Source organism: Podarcis vaucheri (genome assembly GCF_965113315.1).
Source record: "Podarcis vaucheri genome assembly, chromosome: 14".
Lineage (NCBI taxonomy): Eukaryota > Metazoa > Chordata > Lepidosauria > Squamata > Lacertidae > Podarcis > Podarcis vaucheri.
Window position 1 is genome coordinate 15,256,373 of NC_138752.1, and position 18,878 is coordinate 15,275,250.

An 18,878-nucleotide genomic window follows, 5' to 3' on the forward strand; every position below is an offset into this window, starting at 1 on the left:
ATTCCACCTGAGCAGGACAACCAGCTGGATACAACCCGGTGGAGTACAGGATCAGGTTTAAGGTGCTGGTTTTAACCTTGAAAGCCCTATACGGCCTAGGACCCTCTTACCTACGGGACTGCCTCTCCTGGTATGTCCCACAGAGGAACTTACGATCTTCAGACAAAAACATCTTGGAGGCCCCAGGCCACAGAGAGGTTAGGCTGGCCTCAACCAGAGCCAGGGCTTTTTCGGCTGTGGCTCCAATCTGGTGGAACGCTCTGCCACAAGAGACCAGGGCCCTGTGGGACTTGACATCTTTCCGCAGGCCTGCAAGACAGAGCTGTTCCACCAGGCCTTTGGCCAGGGCGCAGCCTGACTCCCTCCTTTGGCAGTCTTCACAGAACTCTAGCCCAATGGTTGCCATCAATTTGATTTGAATTAATTTTATAATGAAATGATTTTAGAATGTTGTATTATTTTATTGTTGTTAGCCGCCCTGAGCTTCGGCTGGGGAGGGTGGGATGTAAATAAAAATTTATTATGATGATGATGCCAGAAGCATTCCCATGGAGAAGGCCCAGTTTGATGGTAGACTTGTGTGGCTTTGTTAAGGGCCTCCAAAAAGCATTATGGCCCACAATGTCTGATTGGACCAAATTAGTAACCCTGCCAAGTGCACTGCTTAGAGATGAGCTGAATACAGAAAGGAATCTCAGTATCTCACTAAAGATGATGTTTATTCAATATAAATATGCATCAAATCTATAACTGATAATTACTTGATTTTTAATTTTGTAGTGTTTTCTCCATGGGGACACTTTTTGGCACAATGCCTGCAAAATACTGTTGGCATTGAAAAGCCACATGGACTGTTAAGGAATAGGTTTCCTGGAAAACCTGTGCAGAATTTCAAGTCTGATGCTTCTTATGGGCAGGTGTCTTTTGTGACTGAAACGTATTACGTTCATATTAATACTAATGAATGGACTAATAAATATTAAGTTCCGCATATGTCATAAGATAAATATATATTTATTCTATGAACCATGGTGTAATCTTGCTGAATGTTGCTTAGTTGAGAAAAGCCAATCCATTACTAAAGCAGAAAGAAACATCCACATATTGACCTATGTTGAAAATGGTAACAAGATGCAGTGAGAGCCTATAACTGCTTCTGTTTACCCTCACAGTGAGAGTCTGAAGCGGTCTTCAAATGATGGAAACAGCGACTCGTCAGAAAGTGAAGAAAACGTGGTTTTAACTCCCATGACTGCTGTTTTCTTTGTTGCCATCTGTTGTATTATGCTAGTCTTGATGTACTACTTCTACAAATATCTAGGTAAGGAGACATTTGGATTTATTCTGGTCTGACTTTCTGAACTTGCCATGCCTTCTTAAGACTGCTTCCTGCTGAGGTCGTAGGCTTGGGTCCGGGTTGCTAGTGGGGTCTTGATGATTGAATGCCCCATAAGAAAAGAACGAAAACATTCTAGCAAGACTTTTTCCTGATACGCTTTGTTTCTTATAGGGAGTGGTTCAGCCCCAATTTCAAGCTTACAGACTTTGTGAAAACTGGGGCCCTGCCTGAATTCAACACTGAATTTACATAGCTTTATTTAGTTCTACGTAGGATGCGCCTTCTGTTCTCCTTCTGTTTGATTTTATATATGCAAGCATCTTCTCTACTTTTGCCCACAAGGAGGCTGTAGCTCAGTGGATATTTTTATAATAAATATCCACTGAGCTACAGCCTCCGGGGTGTGTGTGGGGAGGGCGGGAGATAGATGACAGATAGATAGATAGATGAAACAAATAAACAAACAAACAAATAGAGAATATATATATATATATATATATATATATATATATATATATATATCTCCCCACCTTTCCTCTAAAGAGTTCAAGATGCATGGCTACTTTTATCTATAAGTTGCCTTGAGGGCTGTTGGGGTAAAAAGGCATAATAATAATAATAATTACAGGCAGCCCTGTTTAGGGAAGCTTTTAATGTTTGATGTATTACAGTATTTTAATATTTTTTGGGAAGTCTCCCAGAGTGGCTGGGGAATCCCAGCCAGATGGGCGGGGTATAAATAATAAATTATTATTATTATTATTATTATTATTATTATTATTATTATTATTATTCTCCATCCTCCCTTTCCTCCATATCTTATCCTCACAGCAACCCTAACAAGTAGGTTAGCCATACATCTTAGCTGTACTGTTTTCAGCACCTGCTAATCTGCAATATTCTTTGATAACACACTTTTTAAAGCTGCTGGTTTTATTTATATTTTGAATTTTATTTAAGGCCAACTTGTTTTTAACTTCCAAATTTCATTGATAATTTTAATGTCTGTTTTATGTAGATTATGTAGATTGCATAGAGGCTTTTATGAGGAAGCAGGGGGGGAAAAAGTTAAATAAAATAAAATAGTCTGAGAGATGATGACAGGCCCAAGGTCACCCAGTTATCCAGATATATGGTGATACTCCATATTTTTCATGAGCAATATTCAGTTTTTTCTCTCCATGGTGAGCTGAGACCACCTTGGGAAAATGGGAATTGTTCTGGTCATGTTCATATGTATGAATTTGCTGACGAGCCTCTGATCATCTATCAGAGTCAATGGGCCCCATTAGCTAAAGTGGTGCTTCAGGTTAAGAACAGTTTTAGGTTAAGAATGGACCTCTGGAACAAATTAAGTTCTTAACCCGAGGTACCACTGTACTTTCTTCACTAAGAAACAGGAAGGAGATAGCAGTATGAGAGAGAAGGGGAGAAGCAACTGTCAGCCCAAAGCAACACCAAACCAGGATTGGCTTGGATTTCCTCAGGAAAATGCATGAACACAACAGTGGCTGCAATCCTAGATATACTTACTAGGAACTGAACCCTGTTGACCTCAGTGGCAGCGTTTACTTCTGAGTGAATGTGCTCAGGATATTAGCTAGAGAGTGTTTGTGTATGATAGAAGCATAAATCAAAATAGATGGACATAAAAATGTAATAACATCCCAGAGGAGGCAAGGTTACATTTCATACGCTACATTCCATATTACTAAGAATAATAAAAAAAAAATAGTAAGTGATACGAGTGAGGTGAAGAAACTGAGGCAAAGGTATCTGTAAAAGGAAAGTAACATTTGGAAGAGCACAGGCATGAATTCCAGATTTTCATAGATAACTGCTGAAAACCACTGTTGTGGACTCGTATTGTTAATATAATTAATGAAATTCCACCAAGCCACATAAAGAGGGCTTTGCCCTGTATAACTCTTAAATTCAATGTTACCACAATGCAAGGTCCAAAATTTCTAGGTTTTCCATTTTGTGCAATCGAAAACTGAACAGCCATTGGTAAAAAGATTAGAAGCGCCTTAGCTCTGATGCCCATATTTATGTCTTCAGACATAATTTGCAGTGGTTCTGTCACAATGTCCGTAATTTCTTTACACTTCATTCCAAAAAGCATTAGCCAATGGACACTTCCACAGTCGGGGGCAGTACGCACCCTGCTATTGCAACCTGATCAGCGCATGGGAGTAAAGTTGGGTGATATTTGTGAGATCTGAACAGGTGTCTGGCACTCGCATTATATTTATTTTAGGATATGTTCCCAAACAAGATACAGACTTTGCTGGTCTAGTGGTCCACATAGTCTTCCATTGTGCATCATCAATAATTCCATCCAGTTTAGCATGAACAATCTTTTCCCCCCCTTTGAATAATTTGTAATGGCATGCTTGTATCCAATGTATCCTTATTTTCCTTTTTTGTCCAGTGTATGCCGTCATCACAGTTTTCTGCCTCGCATCTGCATCAAGCCTGTTCAACTGTCTTCATGCCATAGTTAGAAAAATACCTTATGGGCAATGCAGGTACAGTCCACAACTCCACATGACTTTCCTAAATAGCTTTGTGGCTAAGAAAAATTATGTTATATGGTCAGGCTTTTGGCTTGTAAAATGAATGTTTCCTCTTGTGTCTCACTTGATGAGTCGACTACCCAGTTGTCATCCTCTCACCTCTCCACTTGCTCCCCTGATTCCATATCCTTCTGTTTCCCAACCTGCTGTTAGTCCCCTCTTCCACACAATTAATCTCTATATCTCCTTCTCCAACACCTCTTCCTCCTTTCCTCCTGCCTGCAAATGTGCCCCTGTCTTCCCTATTCTTCAAAAATCCATCCCTTAACCCATCTTTTCTCTCCAGCTGCCACTCTTCTCCCCTTTGCCTCCAAACTCCGGGAGTGTACTGCTGTCTTGACTTTCTTTCCTCTAACTGTGCTTGGTGACTTCCTCCAATCCAGTCTACACCCTTTTCAATCCATTGAAGTTGCCCCCAGAAAAATCACTCCTTGCTGCAAAATCTAATAGTCTCTGTTCAGTTCTCATTCTTGTCCTTTCCTCTGCCCTTGATACAGATGGTCTGCTTTCCACACACCCCCTCCTGTTTGACTCCTTTAAGCCAGAAGTCTCTGTGATGTTGTCCTCACCATGTTCTCTTCCTATCTGTCTAATCATTATTTCAGTGTTTATGTAGGTGGAAGCTCATTTCCTGTTTTCCTTCTCTTTGCTGTGACTCAGAGAACTGTTCTTGGCTTTTTGCTCTTTTTTCTCAAAATCCTCATTAGTAGTTCCTATATGCACATGACACCCAGCTTTCTCTCTCTACTTCCTCACTCCAATCCTACACCTCAGTCTTACCAGATTTCTGCTTGTGTGTCATTGCCCAAAACTCAATATGCCAAAGACTGGATTTCTCATCTTTCATCCCAAGCCCTTCTCTCCTTATCCATTGCCAGTGTTACCATATGCCTTGTTGATCAGGCATTCAGCCTAGGCTTTATATTATATTCCTCTCATTTGCTCTCCCTGTTCACTCCATTACCAAGGTTCATCACTTCTCTCTTTATCCCCTCAGCAGAAACTCTGCTTCATCTTCTGGCTGGCTGTTGCTAGGAAACTGCAACGTTCTCTTTCTTCTGTGGACTTGTCTTGGTCCCTTTAAGACAGGCTTCCTCAACCTTGGCCCTCCAGATGTTTTGAGACTCCAATTCCCATCATCCCTGACCACTGGTCTTGCTAGCTAGGGATCATGGGAGTTGTAGGCCAAAAACATCTGGATGGCCGAGGTTGAGGAAGCCTGCTTTATGCTACTCTACTGCCACTGGACCCATCACCTCCTGGCAAATAGAAGGGGAAGAAATGGAGGCAGTGAGAGATTTTACTTTCTTAGGCTCCATGATCACTGCAGATAGTGACAACAGTCACGAAATTAAAAGACGCCTGCTTCTTGGGAGAAAGGCAATGACAAACCTAGACAGCATCTTAAAAAGCAGAGACATCACCTTGCCAACAAAGGTCCGTATAGTTAAAGCTATGGTTTCCCCAGTAGTGATGGAAGTGAGAGCTGGACCATAAAGAAGGCTGATCGCCGAAGAATTGATGCTTTTGAATTATGGTGCTGGAGGAGACTCTTGAGAGTCCCATGGACTGCAAGAAGATCAAACCTATCCATCCTTAAGGAAATCAGCCCTGAGTGCTCACTGGAAGGACAGATCATGAAGCTGAGGCTCCAATACTTTGGCCACCTCATGAGAAGAGAAGACTCCCTGGAAAAGACCCTGATGTTGGGAAAGATTGCGGGCACAAGGAGAAGGGGATGACAGAGGATGAGATGGCTGGATAGTGTTCTCGAAGCTACCAGCATGAGTTTGACCAAACTGCGGGAGGCAGTGGAAGACAGGAGTGCCTGGCGTGCTCTGGTCCAGGGGGTCACGAAGAGTCGGACACGACTAAACAACTAAACAACAACAACTACCAAACCACCTTTCATGTCACTTTAATCACATGATGCTTCTCCTTTAAACCCCATCATTGGCTTCCTTTCAATTCCCAAATCCAACATGAGTTCCTTGCCCTTGCTGTCAGAGCCCTCCACCCTCTTATCTTATGTGTTTGGATCTGCCTGCCAGAACACCTACATAATGCCACCTCTTTCTTCTTCCAATTCCTTCTCGGTATGGCTAGAGACTGAGCTACGAATCAGGAAGTTCCTGTTTCACCTCTGCCATGAGTTTACTAGGTGACCTTAGGCAAGTCATTCCGTCAGCTGCTTCTCTTCCTCCCCTCCACTTCCCACCCAAACCTGCAACCTGGATAACAATATATATCGGGTTGCTGTGAGGGTTGCAACTTGATAATACACAGGAAGTGCTTTGAACACTCTGCAAGTATTAGAAGTTATTACTAGAGGAAGCTGCAATATACCCGTATTTTTCACTCTTTCGCTCTATAAGACGCACCTGACCATAAGACGCACCTAGTTTTAGAGGAGGAGAACAAGAAAAAAAATATTCTCTCCCTCTCTGTGCAGCGCCACTCCAGCAAAGCGGGAGGAGAAACGGAAGGGGCTCTGTTTCTCCTCCCGCTTCGCTGAAGGGGCCATAGTTATCAACCTTCCCTTTTTTTTGCGGGAAATTCCCTTATTCCAGCGCCGTTTCCTGCTGCTATCCCGGATTGTTAGATATCCCGTAGACTGTCCCCGGGACGGGTAAGGCTTCTGATCCCTTATTTTCGAGGCTGCTGATCCCTTATTTTCAAATCTGAAAGTTGACAGCTGTGGAAGCGTAGCTTTCCCTCTCTGCGCAGCACCTCTCCAGCAAAGTGAAGTCAGAACAGCAAGAGGGATCGCTGTGCAGCGAAAGGAGCAATCCCTCTTGCTGTTCTGGCTTCTGGGATAGCTGCGCAGCCTGCATTCTCTCCATAAGACGCACACACATTTCCCCTTACTTTTTAGGAGGGAAAAGGTGCGTCTTATAGAGTGAAAAATACGGTAGTGGCTGCGTCCATTGGTCAGTATTGCCAGCTCACTGATTGTCCAGGGTTTCAGACAATAATCTCTCCCATTCCTACTTAGAGATGCTGAGGACCAAACCTGGGACTTTCTGCGTGGAAAACAGTTGCTCTGCCTCAGAGCTACGGCCCTTCCCCATACAAAAAATATACTTTGACTGGAATGCAAAACCCCCATAGAAAATTGCTCTGGATGATGCCTATAGCTGGCAAGCTGCCCTTGTTGGTATCTGTTGGAGAACTAGATGTACAGTGGTGCCTCGCAAGACGAAAAGAATCCATTCCGTGATTCTCTTCGTCTAGCGGTTTTTTCGTCTTGCGAAGCAAGCCCATTGACAGATTAGAGGATTAGCGCTATTAGCGCTATTAGTGGCTTTTAGCGGCTTATCAGTTTATCGGATCAGTTGATAAGCGGCTTAGCGGCTTAGAAAAAAGGGGGGGGAGGAAAAAACCCCCGCAGGAACTCGCAAGACATTGTCGTCTTGCGAAGCAAGCCCATAGGAGCTTCGTTTTGCGAAGCACCTCCAAAACGGAAAACTCTTTCGTCTAGCGAGTTTTCCGTCTTGCGAGGCATTCGTCTTGCGGGACACCACTGTATTATTTGCTGTATTTATAACATATTATTGTCCCGCTTTATTTTTAGGTTTCCATGCTGGGACAGATGCCTCGAAGTGAGACTCTTTTTTCTCGCTCTAATATGCATAACGACATCTGTTGTTTGGGCAGTGTTTCGGAATGAAAATAGGTATGTGAATAGTTCTCAGATTCAGAATTGAAATGATGTGAAATGCTAGCTTTGTTGCTTTCTAAATCTGTGTTGCCTTCAAAATATTTAGCTCAGGGTGCAAATCCTGCATAGTCAGGCAGGCTTTTCCAGTCTCTCTTTCCATTTTCCCCTTCTGCTCTCCCCTGTCCACAAGCATACGATGCTATTGCATGAGCCTCTTTGAATCCTGGCCTTGCAGCTCAATCCTATACATTTTTGCATCAAAATTAATTGCACTGTTTTCAAGGGGGTTTAACCTGTAATAAGTGAGTTGAGGATTGCAGCTTTATGTGCAATATTTTGTCCCTGTGTTTTACTGCAACAATTGATTTTTATTTATTTTTTGTTCTAGCTGGGTATGGATTTTGCAAGATATCCTGGGAATTGCTTTCTGCGTGAACTTTATTAAAACACTCAAATTGCCCAACTTTAAGGTACAGTAAGCTTTCCGTCTAGCTAAAAAAACACAAAGAACACCAATTTCAGAGAGTGTGCGCTGTGTTGGACTGCAGAAAAGGTTGAGTCATTTTTTGTAGCTTAAGCTATGGTTGGCTAGAGCATCTGATGGAAGTAGACTGTGTCAAATACAGCTCCCAAACCACATCAATTTCTTTTTAAAGTGCTACTCGCTCGATTTTTCAAATTGTGGTTTTGAGGGCTGGAAATGACCTTGTAGGCTCATGTGTTTATCCTGTTCCTCAGGCGCCATCACTTTCAGTTTCTTGTTTAGTCCTAACCATAGTTTGCCATGGTGTTCAGATTGGCCAAGAATGATTTGTGCTTCCATCCAGACCATAACGACAAACTGTGGTTAGCACTAACCAAGAAATTAAAAGTGAAGAGGGAAGCAACAGAGAATGAACGAGCTTGCAGTTAGTTTTCAATCCTCTGGACAATATATGTTAAAGACATACGCTAGATTAAAAATCTAGTGGCAGGGTACACAATGTACAGTATGTGTGGATGTAATTCAAATAATGGGAAAACCAACTACCATTACAAAAATATCTGGTTCTAAGTTCTAGTCCTAAACATAAGTTTGGGAAGTGAAATAAAAAAATGTTTTGAAATTACTTTAGATTTTTATTTTATGGGTAAAATAATTCTCTTTTCAAAATAAATTGCTAGTGTAAGCTGAATATTGTTTCTTGTATTGAATTGAATTTATCCTTTATACTTAAACTTTCTTTGATAACCACACTAAATGGTGGTTAATTCAAATATCAGTGGAAGCTTCCAATTTCCTCCTTGTGGCCATGCTAGAGAAGAGGGAGATGCTTGATACATTCTCTTAACACTAGCTAAACCATCGTTTAGCACTGTGTCCAAACTAAGCCAAAGTCTCAGTGTTATGGGCACAAGTTTAACGTGCCTGGGTGAAGGAAAGGAAAGGACTTCTCTAGTGTTTTAATCTTACTTTCATGGGATCCTGACTATTGTTGGGTACCAACCAAACATGATTTAAAATAATCTTTCACTTTCGAAATGGTGGGTTATTGAGCTTTCTTGGCAACTAGCCATGAGTTTGTTCTAGCCATACAGTTCATACATAATACTAAGCCAGCTTTCACTCAGGTTTGTTCTGGTTGATACACACTGCTTTAAACAATGGTTTAGTGTTACGGGCAAATGTTGCCAATTTATTTAAATAGTATGATGTGATTGTGCTATTTTTGTAAGTGTTAATGACTGCTCATGAGCTTTATAAAAATAACTCTTTTTTCCGTTCTCTAGTCATGTGTTATCCTCCTTGGTCTCCTTCTTGTATACGATGTATTTTTTGTCTTCATCACACCATACCTTACAAAAGTAAGTATGCAGGTTTATAACTATTTTTTTCATTAAAGCACACCAATATTGTACGTATTAAAGTGTATTTTTTATTTATTTTTAGTTTTTATTTATACTTCTCAGGTTTATACATTTCATTAGTTTTACAGTCAATTTAACATTTCAAAGTTTGACTTCCTTCCCCCTCTTTCTGTGGTTCCTTAAATGTATTTTTTAAAATATCTCTTGCATATCCAAATTCATTTAATTTGCTCATTTAATTATCTACTTTAAATATATACCAGAAGCAGTATAGAGTGTGCATAGAAGGTTTGTTCCATTTCAAAGATCTGGGTAAAGAGAATTTTTTTTACCTTGTGCCTAAATGAGACCAACATGAGGGATAACTGAGCATCACTTGGTAGTTAAATGCACCTGAAGAAAGACCTGACAAAATAGGAGACAAGTACTGTGAATCACTTGCATTTTAATATTTTAGAAATTAAAAAAACTGGATTCTAATGAGAGTGAATCCTAAGATTATTCTGAGCAGTTCTAAAGTAAGCCATGAAGCCTTGGCTCTTGCAGAGTACAGTCTAGAGCCTTTGAGTGGCACTGTGATACCACAAACTTAGAATAACTTCCCAATTTTGTGTTCTGCGTAACTCCTGCAAAATAGGCTACAGGACCCCTAATTCTGATTGCCTTAAAGCAACAACCAAATTGCCTTAGTAGCCTTATTGCCGAAACACAGAGAGTAATGTTTGAAAAGAAAACAGAGTTAATATCCACGTTTGAAACTACTTCTTTTAACACACTGAAGTTCAAATTGCCTTTTCCATTGTTGGCGTCTGCTTTTGATTCTTCTGTATCTGGTGAAATTTTATTAAATTTGCACGGTTTCAAGCTTATTTGGAAATTAAACCTGCAGCAGGATTTATATCCAATACTGCTGCAGAAGTCAACTTCGGTTAATTCTGCTTTTCAAAAAAATTAGATCTCTTTCATACCGATCTGTACACTTGGTTCATGAACCGATTCTGTTTTCTTTTTGTGCATTCTGTTTCACACGGAGTTGCTGAGGAATGTACTGCCAAAATACATTGTAAGAGGATTACATTAGATTCTGAATGTTTAAGAATATAAACAATTAAACCCATGTACTTGCTAGGTGAAGGATTCAGTATCACAATGCTCCATTTAAAATTTCAGAGTGGAGAAAGTATCATGGTTGAAGTGGCAGCAGGTCCTACAGATAGTGGTGAAAAGGTAAGCATATAATCATTTGATAAAGACATAATTTATACTCATGCTATGTAAGGAATTATCATATTGTATTTTCATAGCTGCTACTGCATTGAGTTTGCACTAACGCACAATCCGGTTAAAGTTTAGCACTTTGCTATCCTTTTGACTTTGGTTACGTGGGATAATGAAAGATGTGCTTAACTCTTTCAAACCAAAGGGAATATAAAGTGCTGCACTTGGCCTGAATTTTGCCCTAAATATTTGCGTGCAACATGTTCACAGAATATAGCCATTTTTTCCGACTTTCTTTTAAAGTATTAAATGCTTGTTGACTTGGGTTTGATCCTAGAATGATGGAAGCTTGGTGGAAGCCTCTGCTGGGCGGTCAGCTCCTCATGAGAAAGTAAGGATTGTATTTAAGATCCTCTGAAAAAGAATAGCATTTGGGATTGGTGGGAATCTCGACTCTCTGTCTCTCACTTTCCAAATTTATTTATCCAGGGCCTGGATATCAGTGTTCCTCAACAACCCTTAAATTCAGCACTGTTTTTCTCATTTCACATGGTGCATTTTCTTAACATTCTTGTGCGTAGTTTGTCTGTTTGTCATCCATATGCATTGTCCTTTTGGTTTAGATGCTTGGTCATCTTTTACACACTCAGTATCTTGGTTGCTGGTTTCTTAGATCAAGTCCTTTATAATCTGAAGTTCTATGTAAACTAGATGAGTAAATAGTTCTGCTGAATTTTAATGCTTCCTTTCTTCAGTGCCTTTTGGCGTTGACTTATGTGGGATTTTGAAAACACTCTTTTGCAGTTGCCAGTGGTAATCAGGGTGCCAAGGCTGGCATTCTCTGCAATGACGTTATGTTCAAGACCATTTTCATTACTTGGGTACGGTGACATTGCTTTACCAGGTAAGTGTCTTTTTTTCATCAACTAAGATTAACTTGAAGGGATGCTGTGGCCTGTGGGTTAAACCACAGAGCCTAGGACTTGCCGATCAGAAGGTCGGCGGTTCGAATCCCCGCAATGGGGTGAGCTCCCGTTGCTCAGTCCCTGCTCCTGCCAACCTAGCAGTTCGAAAGCACATCAAGTGCAAGTAAATAAATAGGTACCGCTCCGGCGGGAAGGTAAACGGCGTTTCCGTGCGCTGCTCTGGTTCGCCAGAAGCGGCTTAGTCATGCTGGCCACATGACCCGGAAGCTGTACGCCGGCTCCCTCGGCCAATAAAGCAAGATGAGTGCCGCAACCCCAGAGTCGGCCACGACTGGACCTAATAGTCAGGGGTACCTTTACCTTTACCTTTAAGATTAACTCAGCATGATGACCAAATGGAAAAACAGAGAGTTAAGAAATAATTACGTAAAAAAAGACTTCTCAAATACCGTAGAACTGAATGTACCATTTTTTTATAACCGCAAAAGAATTTTTTAAAACCCAAATAGCTTGATGAATGAAAAGTAAACAAATAAATAATAAACTGTGTGAAAAAGATAATAGTGACTTTGGAAAAGAATGGGAACCTTTTGTAACTTATTCCCAGAAACAATGTAAAAGTATGGATTCTTTGGCAGGGTTTAAATAAACATATATAATGTAATTTACTGCCAGCCTAGCAGTTCGAAAGCAACAGATGGTAGGGATTTCATTCTTGTTTGCTACTTTTTCTTTTTGTGAGGATAGGCTTTGGCTAAGGTGGAGAGCTGAAGTAGTAAGGAGCAGTGAAAAGGAGCAGTGAAAAGGAGAAAAATGGTTCAAAATGCAGGTTCCTATATTCCACAAAACTACCGTAGTGCTGGTTGCTGAAAGACCCTTAATGAGCATATTGTAAATAAATTCCCACTGTAGGTTAAAAAGTTGTTCATCTTCTAAAATTAATTTTAAAAAATCAAGTCAGCCAAAAAACCAGTACATGGTATCCCTTCTGAATTGATGATGATGATAATAATAATAATAATAATAATAATAATAATTAATAATAATAAAATAAAATACAGTACTCTATTTAGTTGCTCAGTGGTCACATTTTTAGGAATTTTCTGAAATATCAGTCGGAAACTTGATTTAAATTTGTGATTTAAGTTGGGCTTTTAAAATAGGGTGGTATATAAATTTTATATCTATATATGTGTGTGTGTGTATATATATATATATTCGTTATTTAAATCAGTGATTTAAATCAATCCATATTGCTGGTAGCTCCATGTGGGTGCTTGAATAAAGGTAGATGGAGCAAATCATGCCCTCTTTTAGCCTTCTAAAACAGTAGCTAAGGGTGTCTTCACAGAGGGGAGGGGAGCAAGGCCCCCAGCCCCTTTTGTAATCCTAGGCCAGGCAACCCAAACTCGGCCCTCCAGATGTTTTGGGACTACAACACCCATCACCCCTAGCTAACAGGACCAGTGGTCAGGGATGATGGGAATTGCAGTCCCAAAACATCTGTAGGGCCGAGTCTGGGGATGCCAGCTCTATGATTTCCTATTCATTAGTATAAGAAGAGGGGATAGTGATTTTGCTGGCTTCGTTTACTTCCGGACAAATATTTCTGACCTATAATTTTGTGTTTTTTTAGGTCTCCTGGTGGCCTATTGTCACAGGTTTGATGTTCAGACAAGCTCTTCCTCTGTGTATTTCATTACTTCCACGATAGGTAAACAACTCTAACTCTTAATGGGGCTATATCTACAGTGAAGCCATGAACATACTAGGTGCATGTTACTCAACAGCTCTCTTGTTCCTCTCTTTCTACAGCTTATGCTATTGGCATGTTGGTCACATTTGCGGGCCTGGCGCTAATGCAGATGGCACAACCAGCCCTTCTCTATTTAGTGCCGTGCACACTAATTATGGCCACGTTAGTTGCTTTGTATCGCAAAGAGATGAAAAAGTTCTGGAATGGCAACAGCTACCAGGTAGGCACAGTGCATTTTGGTCATTATGTGTTTACTTTGTCCATTAAAAAAAACCCATACAGATGGCACATCACACAAATACTTCTGGTTCATACATTTTTCACAGATGGATGCTTTTGGAAGACGTAGCTCTTGCATGTTACATGATACAAAATAGGGAACTGAGACAGTCTTTTTTTGTTCACGTTTTGAATTTGCATTTATTTGAACACCTGGCCCTTCTCTAGACTAATAATTGTTTAGTGACAATAACAGCTTGCTTTTGTGTCTCTTTCTTTAGGCGTAATATAGCCAGGTGTAAAGAAAAATAGGAGGCATTTTCCTTCCCTATAGTGAAATTGACAAAGGCCTAGTTCTTATTGAGATCTTTGTCTGGTCCGTACCATTGCAGACGGCAGGTGGGGACTCACATGGCTTGAGTGCTCCTTCATTCAGAAATATTCCCTCCAGATAGAAAGGTAATGTGTTAGGGTTCAGGTTTATATAGTTTTCTTCGCGGAGGACTTTCTTTTTCTTTTCTTTATTTGTTCTGTTCTGTACTGCCTCAGATTGAAAAGATTCTAGCCAATTTGAAATGCAAAATCCATAAAAGAAAACAGCCATAGAGTGGCAAATAAAAATAAAATGACAGTCAAAAGTCAAGGGTTTAAAGGAGCCGGGATGTTTAAAACGACTGGTTTGAATAAAAAGATTTGTTGCCTGTTGTCTAGAAGGTGTGTCCAGAAGGCTAGTCCTATCAGAGCAGATCCATGAAAATTAATGAACCCTATTCAACCCAGGGAGTTTTACCCAGCACCAGCTTTGCTAAGAAAGGCATTTCACAGTTGGGTCGCGATTGTTGCAAACGTCCTTTCTCTGGCTGCAACATCGCTCCCTTCTGTTTTGAAGTGTAGTTGCAGCAGGGTGTTGGCTGATGACCATAATGTGCAGGCAGGTTGGTGTGGGAAGAGGTGTTCCCTTAAGTATTTTGGTTCCAAGCCATTTATGACTGTGAAGGTAAGCACCAGGGACGCGGGTGGCGCTGTGGTTTAAACCTCTGCGCCGCTTGGACTTGCCGATCAGAAGGTCGGTGGTTCGAAGACCCGTGACGGGGTGAGCTCCCGTTTGGTCCCAGCTCCTGCCAACCTAGCAGTTCAAAAGCACACAGTGCAAGTAGATAAATAGGTACCGCTCCGGCGGGAAGGTAAACAGCATTTCCGTGCGCTGCTCTGGTTTCGCCAGAAGTGGCTTAGTCATGCTGGCCACATGACCCGAAAAAACTGTCTGCGGAAGTAGACAAACGCTGGCTCCCTCGGCCTGTAAAGCGAGATGAGCGCTGCAACCCCAGAGTCGTTTGCGACTGGACTTAACGGTCAGGGGTACCTTTACCTTTAGGTGGACATCAGAACTTGGTGGGCTTTGAAGCAAATAGGTAGCTAGTGAAGTTAGTCTGAACCCCAAGCTGAGCTGTGCGATTAATCTTAACTATGATTTGTTTGAAACCATCCAACTACAAACCATGGATTGTGGAGCTGCCTTATTTCAACAAAGAATACGTCAAAATGCAATTTAGGAGCTAGTTGTCATGCTAAGCTGTGGATAATTCACATTGGGAGTAAAAGCTTTCAAACTCCTTCCTGCTGCTTGACCTCAAGCCCAAGGCCCACCTTGGCAAATTCCTATCCCAATAAACTATAGTTTATTGTGGTGTCCAAACGCAGCCAATGAATCATAGAATTGTAGAATTGGAAGGGATCCCGGGAGACATCTAGTCCAAACCCCTGCAATGCTGGAATCTCAACTGAAGCATCCATGACAGGTGGCCATCCAACCTCTGTTTTAAAACCTCAAATGAAGGAGAGTCTGCCACCTTTCAAGGGAGTCTCTTCCACTATTGAACAGCTTACTGCCGGAAGGTTTTTCCTGATACAGATATTTTTGCTAGGGGATATTAAATCCAGAAGCCTCGTCCTACACCTCTCACTGCTGCTTTTAATGGCTTGGTTGCAGTACTAGTGGCTGCCATGTTCTAGGAACGCACAGTACTAAAATATAAGACCACAACATGCTACTAATCATGATGGCTATGCAACTGCCATGTTCAAAGGCAATATGCCTCTGAATGAATGAATATCTGTTTGGTTATTGGTTAGTCGGCTGATGAAGCAGAAAAATTGCAAACTATCTAGTGAAGACTGATCCTTCTTTCCATATTTAGAACGTCAACCAAAGAGGTTCAACTTCATCCAGTGTGTGCTTTATAGACCTTTTTAAATACAGCTTTTATGACATCCCGTATGAGTTCTGATTCCCAGAGTCTGTGTGCGTCAAGGAAGCTCTGGTTACTGTCTTTTCAGAGAGTACTCAAGCATAAAATTCTTTGGATTTGAATGATGTTTTTGCCTTTGTTCGCTACCGAAGTTTGCTCTAAATACTTCAGCCCTAGTTCCTAGCTAACAAAAGACCACTCATACCTCAATAAGAAGCTTCATTATTGAGAAGTATTATGTTGCCATAGCGATTGTTTCGTATGCTTTTCTCGGCTAGCTCCTTTTTGAAGGATTAAAATTGCTCTGAACTTTGGACCTTTGTGTCAGCTTGACTTCCCTTGGAATGAAAAACGCAGACTTAAAATTTGGGAATCTGAGTGCAGTTCAAATATTGTGCACAGATTAATGAGACCGTTGCTCCGGTCTTGATGCACGCAGCTTGAAGAATTGTTCTCATTATATTGTACTCCCATCTATCTTGACCTTCAAAAAAAGTGGTGAGGTATATACATTGATTGTGTGGCTCAGCAAGCTTCAACATGCTTTCATTATGTCATGAGACTTAAAGGCATTCGTGTACATTTTTTTGAAGGGGAAGAGGTACAGCACTTCAATATTGTTTGTGCTCTCTCCAGATGGATTGTAAAGATACTTAGTCCATTTTTTAAATTAGGCATATAGGAAGTGTTATACTGAATCTGACCACTGGTTTATCTCACCCACTCACCAGGAGTGGGAGACTTTTTTGGCTCCACAGGCCAGATCCATATCAGGATCTGCCTCCCGGCTCTAATTTGTTGCTATTCACCTGGCAGCTCAAATAACGTCAGGTGGCTTGGTGCTTTGAAAACCACTTTGCATTGAACCAGCTGATAAAACGAAGGGGAAAAACCTCAGTCACCTCCAAGGTGCGGTGAAGTCCTGACTTCAGAGTGCAGCAAAACTGAACAGGTTTGAGAGACTTCCCTACGGGGATCTGTTTTGCACACCCAAATCAAACTGGATGGACTTCTGCTCACATCAGCTGTTAACACAGGGATGTTACTCCTGCTCAGCACTAGGTTTGGGTGCACAAGTGAGCTCTCAGCAAGGAGCTGTTATGTGTATCCAAATCCAAACCTCGCACCAGCTGATTGCACTAACCCAGCACTAAGCAGGGCTGACTTCTCTGCCTATTGGCTGATGCGAGGGAAGCTCAGTGCTGCTTGATTATATAATAATATAATAATAATTTATTATTTATACCCCGCCCATCTGGCTGAGCTTCCCCAGCCACTCTGGGCAGCTTTCAGTCAAGTGTTAAAAACAATACAGCATCAAAATAAAAAAATTCCTTCCAGTAGCACCTTAAAGACCAACTAAGTTAGTTCTTGGTATGAGCTTTCGTGTGCATGCACACTTCTTCAGATACACACACGAAGTGTGCATGCACACGAAAGCTCATACCAAGAACTAACTTAGTTGGTCTTTAAGGTGCTACTGGAAGGAATTTTTTTATTTTGACTATGGCAGACCAACACGGCTACCTATCTGTAAATACAGCATAAAATATTAAAAACTTCCCTAAACAGGGCTGCCTTCAGATGTCTTTTAAAGAGAAGATAGCTGCTTATTTCCTTCACATCTGAAGGGAGGGTGTTCCACAGGGTGGGCACCACTACCGAGAAGACCCTCTGCCTGGTTCCCTGTAACTTGGCTTCTCGCAGTGAGGAAACCACCAGAAGGCCCTCGGAGCTGGACCTCAGTATCCGGGCTGAACGATGGGGGTGGAGACCCTCCTTCAGGTATACTGGACCGAGGCCATTTAGGGCTTTAAAGGTCAGCACCAACACTTTGAATTGTGCTTGGAAATGTACTGGGAGCCAATGCAGATCTCTCAGGACCGGTGTTATGTGGTCCCGGCGGCCACTCCCAGTCACCAGTCTAGCTGCCGCATTCAGCTCTCTTGTGCATCTGGACTGAGTAAGAGTGACCTACCGCATCTCTGCTGATGCATGGGAGTACAGTCCTGCTTTGCACAAAATTTCAGAAGCTCCCGGCAAACAGCTGGCTGTTGGGCACTTTGGAAGCTGCACAAGGGGATGTGATGGGTGCTGTCTATTGGCTGAAAGGGGCTTCACAGATGCTGCCAAGGACTGCTCTTACCTGCACCATGCCTGACATCAGAAAGGCCTTGCAGGTCAAATGAAGAATCTGGCAGGCCAAATTTGTTCACAACTGACAGTGTATGCTGCCTGGCAGCAGCTCTCAAGGTTTTCAGACGGGGTCTTTCTTCATCCTACTTGGAGATGATGCAGAAGAGTTTGAATTTGATATCCTGCTTTATCACTACCCTAAGGAGTCTCAAAGCAGCTAACAATCTCCTTTTCCCTTCCTCTCCCACAACAAACACTGTGAGGTGAGGGAGGCTAAGAGACTTCAGAGAAGTGTGACAAGCCCAGCAGCTGCATGTGGAAGAGCAGGGAAGCAGATTACGAGGCCACTGCTCTTAACCACTACACCACACTGTCTCGCATTGAACCTGGGGCCTTCCAGGTGCAAAGCAGATTCTCCACCCCATTCTAAACAAAGATCCTGAGCGAAGTGAATTGATTTATTATTGTGGTGTGATAGATTTATTTTTGGTTGAAAAGTAGAATACAGATGGAAATAATAACAGAATGGAAACAGTTCCCCCATCTCGAACTGCTGCACAGCAAACATTCTGTGCCATTCACGCTCCCAGCGGTGGCACAGCTGAGGCTCATTTAAGGTTCCTCTGCAAGTTCCCTGCAGGGCTGGATCAGGTCCCAACTGTGCAGTGTAAAATGTGACTGTGCTTGAGTTAATACTCACATGACACAAGCTTTCTAGAGTCAGCTCTCCCTAGAGAGCTTGTTACTTGTTTTGCACTGTTCTTCTTGTGTATTAAAAACAAGTGGCTCTCGCCAAGGCAATGAACTCCTCAAGAATATGCTTGTCACAAGGCATAATAAGCAGTAGTATTGTACCTGAGTAAAACTCCATTTCCCCCCCACATCAGCCCTGTTCATAAAGAGAGGTAGTTAGCACATACTCTCCTGAAACCTTCGTAGAAAGGTTT

The 18,878-nt window shown here is 41.7% G+C and overlaps 1 protein-coding gene across 3 annotated transcripts in view; it reads left to right on the forward strand.

Annotated features, from left to right (window-relative positions):
• The window catches only part of SPPL2A (signal peptide peptidase like 2A), a 41,486-nt gene that overhangs the window by 15,269 nt on the left and 7,339 nt on the right, over nucleotides 1–18,878 (forward strand). For 2 of the 3 annotated variants that reach the window (XR_014213414.1, XM_082198567.1), the window contains exons 6-15: nucleotides 1,173–1,321; nucleotides 3,774–3,870; nucleotides 7,493–7,594; nucleotides 7,968–8,049; nucleotides 9,350–9,424; nucleotides 10,598–10,654; nucleotides 10,983–11,036; nucleotides 11,450–11,549; nucleotides 13,208–13,285; nucleotides 13,387–13,547. Coding sequence is in view for 2 of the 3 variants with exons in the window: in XM_082198567.1 (XP_082054693.1) it covers nucleotides 1,173–1,321; nucleotides 3,774–3,870; nucleotides 7,493–7,594; nucleotides 7,968–8,049; nucleotides 9,350–9,424; nucleotides 10,598–10,654; nucleotides 10,983–11,036; nucleotides 11,450–11,549; nucleotides 13,208–13,285; nucleotides 13,387–13,547 (955 nt within the window). In the remaining variant the exon portion in view is untranslated. The remainder of the gene's footprint in view (nucleotides 1–1,172; nucleotides 1,322–3,773; nucleotides 3,871–7,492; nucleotides 7,595–7,967; nucleotides 8,050–9,349; nucleotides 9,425–10,597; nucleotides 10,655–10,982; nucleotides 11,037–11,449; nucleotides 11,550–13,207; nucleotides 13,286–13,386; nucleotides 13,548–18,878) is intronic. The other variant, XM_082198568.1, reaches the window with a different exon arrangement.